The 8,793-nt window shown below is 44.0% G+C and overlaps 1 protein-coding gene across 1 annotated transcript; it reads left to right on the top strand.

The window, feature by feature from the left end:
• Nucleotides 1-3,340: 3,340 nt before the first annotated feature.
• On the top strand, nucleotides 3,341-4,270 carry LOC104511278 (olfactory receptor 4S2-like). The gene has a single exon (XM_010153834.1). It carries the CDS (start codon nucleotides 3,341-3,343, stop codon nucleotides 4,268-4,270), a length of 930 nt encoding a protein of 309 aa, XP_010152136.1.
• Nucleotides 4,271-8,793: the final 4,523 nt, after the last annotated feature.

Raw genomic sequence — 8,793 nt, 5'->3', positions numbered from 1 at the left:
GTAGGAAAATGTGTTCCTCCCCACAGCAGGGGTTTGGAACAGGTGATCTTTAAGGTCCTTTCCAACCCAAACCATTCCATGATCTTCAAAGGTTCCTTCCAACCCAAACTGTTCTATAATTCTATGTAACACACCTATCACTGACACCATCCTTCCAATCCTTCCCCCCTGCCCTTCAGCTCTGGCTCAGGTTTTTTATGTTAATGACTAAACTAATAGACAATCATAGATCTAATGAGAGACACCTTGCTGACTGTAAGAAATCAAGTAATCACCAAAGAAAGCGTTTGGAGGCACAATGTCATGTATCAATGGAAAAAAAAAAGGATTGTTTAGGTATGTAAGACAGCTCCTAGCCCAACCGAGCACACGTGCACACCCACACAAGGGAAGAAGTGTGTTTTCCACAGGAACAGCTCCTGTTGCAGGAGGGACACAAGGGAAGAAGTGTGTTTTCCATGGGAACAGGTCCTATTGCAGGAGCTAGGAGAAGAAACATGGGAATGAAAGACGCAATCAGTGCAGTCAAAGCTGTCAGAGGGTGATAGGTTTGACCAGCTCAGGGTCTCCACCTGAGGAGCCACAATGAGACAAGAGATCCCAGCCCTCATCTTGCCATCAGAAAATCACCAAACCAGCCGAGTGAGGGTGGAAAAGAGCTGCTTGGTGCCAGCCAAAAGTAATTGAATCAGTTGTGTTTCTTCACTTACACTCCCCATAAGCACCTACACCTGTGTCACACCTTAATGTGACTTAAATAGGATCCAGGTTTACAAGGTCTTCCCAGTCCAAGCTAGGACTTACAGCTATACATGAAATTATACATATACATACACATATAAAAATAGGGTTTTTTAAATGCTTTGAGGATGAGCACCTTTTTTTTTTTCCCCCTGGAAGTCTCACTTTTGGGTTTTGCTGGGCAAATATTTGATCATAGCTTATGGAAGGTGTTATTGAAAACAACATTAGACGCCTGTACGCTGCTGTAAGTATTCTTATAAGAGCTTAATACTGGGGCTAAAGAGTTGCTTCTGTGTTTTGCATTGTGTCAGTAAAAATACCTGGTAAGCAGCAAGGACTAACCACAAACCTTACTAAATTTTTGAAGTAATTTCCTGTTTTACTTCATGTTTCAAATTTGTACAGCAGATGTCTAAGGGATGATAGTCTGGTAGCGCAGTTGTGACTTTTTTTTTTGTGCTGTCAACATGAAATGGTAAGAACAAGTTGATAAGAAATAAGAACACATGAGAAATATTAACTGAGGGCAGAAACCAGAATTTATAGGAATGTCCCGTGTAAGAGATGTTTACTTCGAGAATGTTTGATTGCAAAGTTAAGGTGAATATAAATCCTGCGAATGGCCAGGTGTGAGGTTTACTTGAACCAGAAATGCTTCCAGAAGAAATACATAATCAGTAGTAAGTAATGCTGTTTATCTGGACAGCATTTAAAAGCCAGCCGGCAGACAAACAAGCACACCCATGTGCAGTGCATCAGCCCAGATGACCACACTCCAGCATCACTCTCCAGAGACTACCCTCGTAGTTATCCGACTTCTAGCTCCCTGTCCACTGATGTTTTCCAACAAAACTTCGCCTGCCTCTGGGATCTCATTACTCCTGATAGCCTCGTGCTTCTGCTGTGAGAATTACTTTAAATATTCCGGCTACAATTCCCCATCTTGTGAGGGAGAATTGTTCGTGTAGGTGCTCGTGGGAGTTGCTGTCTGCAGAATGAGACGTGCAGACAGGGCGTGAGGCTGTTCCTTTCAGCCACTCTGGGGCTCAGAACTGGCATAGGGACTGCTTTCACAACACCTCAGCCGCAGCTTGCAGCTGAGACATTCTGAGGAAACCACCTACCGTGGTCAGAGGAGATCACCAGGGGAGCAATAGCAAGCAAACTCTCAGAAACTGGAAAATACAAGCTGTGTAAGTTTTCTGACATCGTTCCTTTGTGTTCAAGTGCGACTGCATCTTACCTTTGACAAGAGCCAGTGAGGTTTGTGAGGTTATGAATTGGGAAAAAAACCCTCAATTACAGATTTTTCAGCCTTTGCTTGAGTTGGTGTCTTATTTGCTTTTTTCCTGCCAGTTAGATGCCATTTCCAGGAAGATCTGTCCAAAGGCCGTTGTCAGCCTTACAGGAAGGGCTCGGGAGCTGATGACAGCACTTCCGACGTGCTCAGCCTTACGCTGAGCAGTGCATGCAGGCGACAGCGCTTACCACACACCCCCACAGTGCTTTTCCTCTGCTCACGGAGGGGCAGGGAGATCGGGATGGAGACACCGAAGAGACTTTCCCCGGCTGCCCTAGTTGGGGAGCAGCCAGTCGGTGAGGCAGAGAGCTCGGGAGAAAGAACTGAGCGTCCTGTGATTGTCAAATAGGATTCAGACCCCAGAGGGCTTGCTGATCTCACAGACAAGGTTATTACACATTTGTCACCTCTCTCTTCATGTATAAATCAGACACACAAGTGATACTTGTGTGCTGCATGGGAATGCCCCAAAGGTGAATTCATGGGTGTTGCTGAGGAATGGAGGGTCACCAGCTGCGCGTTCATTACCCCAGTGTCCTGCAGGTGTATTTACGAGGTGATCCACACCAAGTCCAGCACCTGGGTGAGGTATATAAACCTCTGCTGGTGCACCATTAATGGGGATTAGCTCCAGATTTGTTCGTCCTTGTACCATAAGAAAGTTGGTCCAAGAAAACTCTGTGCAGCTCTTTCCGTGACTGAACTTACTCAGGTCTATCGCAGTCAGAGAGATAATAAACAGTAGTTTTGTTGCAATCCTTTAGAGGACTAAAAAGGAAAGTACAATCACTGCTTGCTCAAGGACTTTCCCAGGCCACGATCAAAGTGTTGAGACTTGAATTATAGCCGCACTGTCTCGTCTGGTCAACTTTTATTTCCAAATCAACATTATAGAGTAAAAGTGGGTCTTTGAGGGGATGTGGTCATTAGTCTTTTTTTTTTTTTTTTAAAGAGGCAAAAGTGAGAACTAGGATTCTTAATGGTATTATTTCTACCACCCTCCTTAAATAATCTGAACTTGTTTTTATTTATTTCTACCACCCTCCTTAAATAAATAATCTGAACTTGTTTTTACATACATCAGTAACACATTCTGACTTGAGTATCACCCAATTTGGATATTCCTTGAGGGAAGGATTGGCTTTAAATGGAAACATCTAAAAATGACAGCAAAGGGAATACACTTAATGTTTAACACAGCAGTGGTCAGTATGTGTGTGTAGTGACAATGTCCCATACCTAATGCCATAACTGGCGTCTCTCTTCTTTGCTTCAGGTCCTGTCTGCATGGTGTCTATGGAGAACAAAACCAACGTGACGGAGTTCATCCTCTATGGACTGACACAAGATAAGGCAGTAGCAAAAGTGTGCTTCTCGTTATTCTTAGTCTTCTATGCCACTATCATTCTTGGAAACCTGCTTATCATCATTACTATAAAGTCAAGTGAACAGCTGAACTCTCCCATGTACTTCTTCCTGAGCTACTTATCTTTCGTAGATGTCAGTTACTCTACTGTCACAGCTCCCAAACTCATTTATGACCTTCTTTTTGAGAAGAAGACCATCTCTTTTGTGGGCTGCATAGCTCAACTGTTTGCAGGCCATTTCTTTGGGTGCACTGAGATTTTCCTTCTCACAGTGATGGCCTACGATCGTTGCATTGCTATATGCAAGCCACTGCATTACACAAGTATTGTGAACAAGCATGTCTGTGGCTGGCTGGTGGCAGCTTCTTGGGTGGGAGCCTTTGTACACTCGCTGGTGCAGACGCTGTTGGTCATTCAGCTACCGTTTTGTGGGCCCAATGAGATTGACCACTTTTTCTGTGACGTTCACCCTTTGCTGAAGCTGGCTTGCACTGACACCTACATCATTGGTGTCATTGTGGCTGCCAACAGTGGCGTGATTTCCCTGATCTGTTTTGTCATTCTCGTTGTGTCCTATGCTGTTATCTTGGTTTCTTTGAGGACACAACCTTCTGAAGGGCGTCTCAAAGCACTCTATACATGTAGTTCCCACATCACTGTTGTAGTTCTGTTCTTTGGGCCATGCATTTTCATCTACATGCGTCCTTCCACCACTTTTTCTGCGGACAAGATGGTCTCTGTGTTCTACACCATCATCACGCCTATGCTCAATCCCTTGATCTACACCCTCCGGAATGAAGCAGTGAAAAATTCCATGAAAAAGTTGTGGAGCAGAAAAGTGAAGAGCAGTGAGAAATGAAACAGCGCAGTGCATGTTTGTAAGGTGGCGTGAGCTTAAGAAACCCTGGGGATGGGAAGAGAAGTGTTCAGGAGAGACTTTCCAGTCATGTTGCTCTGGTTTTACTACAGCTGTTCAGAATAGGGCTGACACTAAATTCAGGGTTTTCTGTAACTCATCTTCTTTGGAAACTGTCAGTCAAAATGATGTCAGCTACCAAACCGGAACATCAGGGGTGGTACTGTGGGATTTACCTTCAGGCACCTCATAGCTGTATCATGGGTATTAGTCTGGTCTTCTCCCAGCTTTAGGAGAAACAACTAAGTATTTTGAGAGGTTGTTCTTTCCTACTAGCTCCTAAAATCTTTGGACAGTAGCATTTCCTTATGTTTCTGAACAAAGAAGAGATGGTGGTACCCAGCTTCCAAGAGTAAAGAACCCTTTCAGTAGGGCACAGCATTGGCAGTTTTGTCTGATATGTTTGGATGTGCAAACTTGAGGTGCCTACAACTGAGCAAACTGCTGAGGGAAGTCAACAGCCTTCGGGCAGATGGGACTCATTTTGTGGTAAAATAGGACCATGAGAGAAGTAGGAGGTTATATTAGGTTTCTGTATGACAGGGAGAGATGGAAGAATATACTGAAACACCAACAAATCAATAAACACCAACATCTAAATATTAAAAATATTTTTCAGATAGAGCATCCTATTAGCTAAACTAGCGTGAACTTTCAGTCAGACAACCTGCAGCTGCTCTGTAGTCCCTTCAGCTGGGAAATTGTGGCCCGAGGTTTTTGCAGAACTGATTGTTGCCTGCTGCTGGAAGCAATCATACCTTTGGCATTCCCCTTCTCCTTGTGGTAAATGCCTTGTTATGAATACCACATTGTCACACACTGAATCCATGAGTTAGTTATTAAAAAGCTGGTACTAGGTGCAAAATTGTTCATTTGTTGATGCCGATACAGGAGGGGAATCTTCTCTCTTTCCCCTGCCAGTGCAATTTCCAGTAGTAATAATTACGATTGGACCAATGTCAGTATGATGATTCAAAAGCTCACCAGGCTAATAGAATCACAGACTGGTTTGTGTTGGAAGGGACCTTAGAGACCATCTAGTTCCAACCTCCCTGCAATTGGGCAGGGACACCTTCCACTAGACCAGGTTGCTCCAAGCCTCATCCAGCCTGGCCTTGGACACTTCCAGGGATGGGGCATCCACAGCTTCTCTGGGAACCTGTCCCAGTGCCTCCCCGGCCTCTGCAGGAAGAATTCCTTCCTTATGTCCCATCTCCATCTCCTTCTTTCCGTTTAAACCTGTTACTTTAACCCTGTTCCCCTTGGCCCTGTCACTCCCTGCCCTTGGAAGAAGTCCCTCCCAGATTTCCTGTAGCCCCTTCAGGCACTGGAAGGTGCTATAAGGTCTAAGGTCTATAGCTAAAAGCTTTCCTACAGTGGAGAGTCTGTTCCCATTTTTATATATTTAGTACTTTCTAGTGAATGTGCTATCTACCTCAGTTTTGTTCTCCCTCCTGCCTTTGGTTCCTCAAACACTCACATCTAAGCTGTCCAGTGACAACAAATGTAAGACATACCCAGGTCCAAAAACCTTGCTGTGCTGTAGACCTAAAATTATGGCTATTCTTGGTTGGATCAATTTAATTTAAAGAAGCCCTGCTGTCTAACTCACTCCTTTCCACAACCTTCAGTGTGTGTCATAGGTGGCTTTTATAATCTATCAAGGCAGCAATCTAAACATGGTTAAAGACCACAGACACTGACTGATCCATGGTCCAGTGGAATTACCGGGATAGTTTTCATAGCTTTTTTTTAGATACTGGATGAAATTCCATGTTTTGGCCAGTACTCTGGAGCTACTACACTAGTGTTACCTAAGGGATAGGTATCAGTGGAAATAGGAGAATTAAATATTCCTCCATACGGAAATACAACCAAGTTCCTAGTTGAACATGGAAAACATTCCTCAACTTCTTAATAAGAATCTTATTGTTTGGTTGGCATTTCCTTTAGCCATTTCAAGTATGGAAAAATGCCCAGAAATGGCCCTAGAATCTCAGGACTTTGGGCGATGCTCTTCTACTGCAAATCGACTGCCTGTGGTCAAGGCATGAATTTTTTAAAAACTTCTATTGGCACTTATATTTTGGGAAGGGAAGCAGAGGAACAGGATGTCCCTACGATAGTTGACAACTCATTTGCCTCAAGGAAATGGATGACACATGGACATGACCCAGCACTAAGTCCTTGTTCCGTTATGGTGGTAGTAAAATTAGAAGCAAAACACCACCACTCGGACAAAGAATTTTTATGATTTCTTCACATTTCCCGACAGAATAGGAAGAGAAAGAAGTAGAAATGACTGATAGAAGAGGAAGGTTTACCATCCCTGCTGTTAGGGGTTAAAAATGTGTGTAGGCACCAAGATTTCCTTTCTAGATTGGCAAGTTCTTCCTCACTGGAAGACGCTGCTCCTTTCTCCTCCTGAAGATGTAGCAGAAATGCCCATAAAATTCACTAATCACAATTCTACTTTCTCTAGGTTGCCTGCTTTCAGAGACTAGTCTCCCATCTTTACATTCATGCCATGTGGTGGGTTCACCTTGGCTAACTGCTGCTGGATGCCCACCCAGCCCCTCTCTCACACACTTTCTGCTACAGGACGGGAAGAAAAGGAGATAAAAAAGCTTGTGGGTTGAGATAAAGACAGGGGGATCTCTCACTGATTAACATCACGGACAGAACAAGCAGTTCAAGCCGATTTGAACTTGAGCCATAGCTCTCAGTGGCATATCACCACTGACATCTCTGCTCTGCCCAGACCTTCCTTTGTCCCAGGGAATGAACATTCACGTTAGTTTATCTTTGTATCTCATCCTGATGAGGTATTGATCCAGTCTATCCCCGAGTGACTGCACTCTCCCCACCAATGCTACCTGTCCTAGCTCTGCAGCTTCTCTGATCTCAAGCAACATTTTCTGCTGCCTGACATTGTCTCAACGCAAGGATTGGTAGTACAACCCTACATTTATGTTTTTATTATTACAGATTTTTTTTTTCATAAAAAGGGCTCCTGAGTGCTTAGAAGTGCGTAGTGTCTTAGCCTTTCTTGATCAGCCTTCAGGACTCCGCGCACAGAAGGTCACTGAGCAAATTGGTGTGCTGTTGCACGCCAAGGGACCCAGCTATCAAAACAGTTTAATAAGGCCCTCAGGTAGCTGCCTGGAGTTTGGTAATGACACAGTTCTCACAGGTCCAACTCCACTAGCAGAAAAACTATCTTTTGCCTATGTTTGGTACCCAGTATCTTACAGGAGTATTTATACGTTGTGCTGGGATGGGATGACTTTAGGGAGAAGGAAGATGCAGGAAATACAGAGGTTAGTTCAGAAACCCTTGGAGGTGTTGCCTGACATTGATTCCATCACAGTAAAACTAGTCTGTGACCTGTCAGGATAAGTAGAATCGCTTGAAAACCTCCTGAAACAAATTTCCATGCAACAAAACCAAGGATATGGTGATTACAAGCAGGAGGCAGAGGAGAGGAACAATGCCCTGTCCTGTTGGATGAATGGGGAGTGAATGATTTGTAATGTTTTCAGTCGACAAATGTTGTGGCGTTCAGATGTGAAAGCTTGTGTTGTATCAACATTTAGTAACTGGATACAGTAGTAACCTTTTTTCCTCTCCTTTGCTTATGTTGTTCATATTGGTCATGGCATATTACAGCACCTGTGTGTGATTATGTCTGTTTATGTGAAAGGCAGAGAGAGACGCTTGGTGATCTGTTGAAAAAGATAGGGGAAATTTTAAATACTGCTGTGACATTTTGATCATTTGGGTCCTTCAAGGCAGCTTCACTTAATGTTGATTGCTTTGTAGCCATCTAGCATGGGTCAGGTATCTGCTCTCATTTGTACTCATGGACAGATATACTGCCTTCGGCGGTAGAAGTCATCTCACTGTAGTGGGATGATCCAAACAAGGGAAACCGAGTCACGCCCTTAAGGTGTTCATTCCTCTCCACTGACTATACAGGGAGCCAGAGCTGCCGCGCTCAAACTGGGATGCCCGTTCTGCAGGTCTCTGCCCAGTGCAATGCTGGGGATGGCTACAGCCAGTTCACCCTCTCTGACTACCAGCTATGCTAGCTCTGGAAGACTACCAAGCCTCTGGGAGAGGCAGAGAGGAAAAAGCGGGATCATTTCTGAACTAGTACTGTGATTTTTCAGACATATATTCTGAATTATGCAAGAAGCAAACCTGTTTGATGGGAAAGAAAAACAGTCTGAGAAGTATGGGAAAGTGGTAGAGAATAGAGCAGGAGCTGAGGAAAGTGTTCAGGTATCAGCAAAAGGCAACAGGAGCATATACGAAAAACAGACACTGCTTTCTTAGCAGTGATCTCCTGCTTGCTGACTTATAAACTCTTGGGCAGAAATGAGCAGCTAAAGAATTTCCTGGTGTGATTGTAAATGAAAAGGAGCATTCCTCTGCTGGTCACATTTTAATGTCCACCAGACAGC

Source organism: Eurypyga helias, unplaced genomic scaffold (genome assembly GCF_000690775.1).
Source record: "Eurypyga helias isolate BGI_N326 unplaced genomic scaffold, ASM69077v1 scaffold466, whole genome shotgun sequence".
NCBI classification, from domain to species: Eukaryota; Metazoa; Chordata; class Aves; order Eurypygiformes; family Eurypygidae; genus Eurypyga; species Eurypyga helias.
The sequence above is the reverse complement of the archived record's forward strand: the minus strand, read 5'-3'. Positions and strand labels throughout refer to the sequence as shown.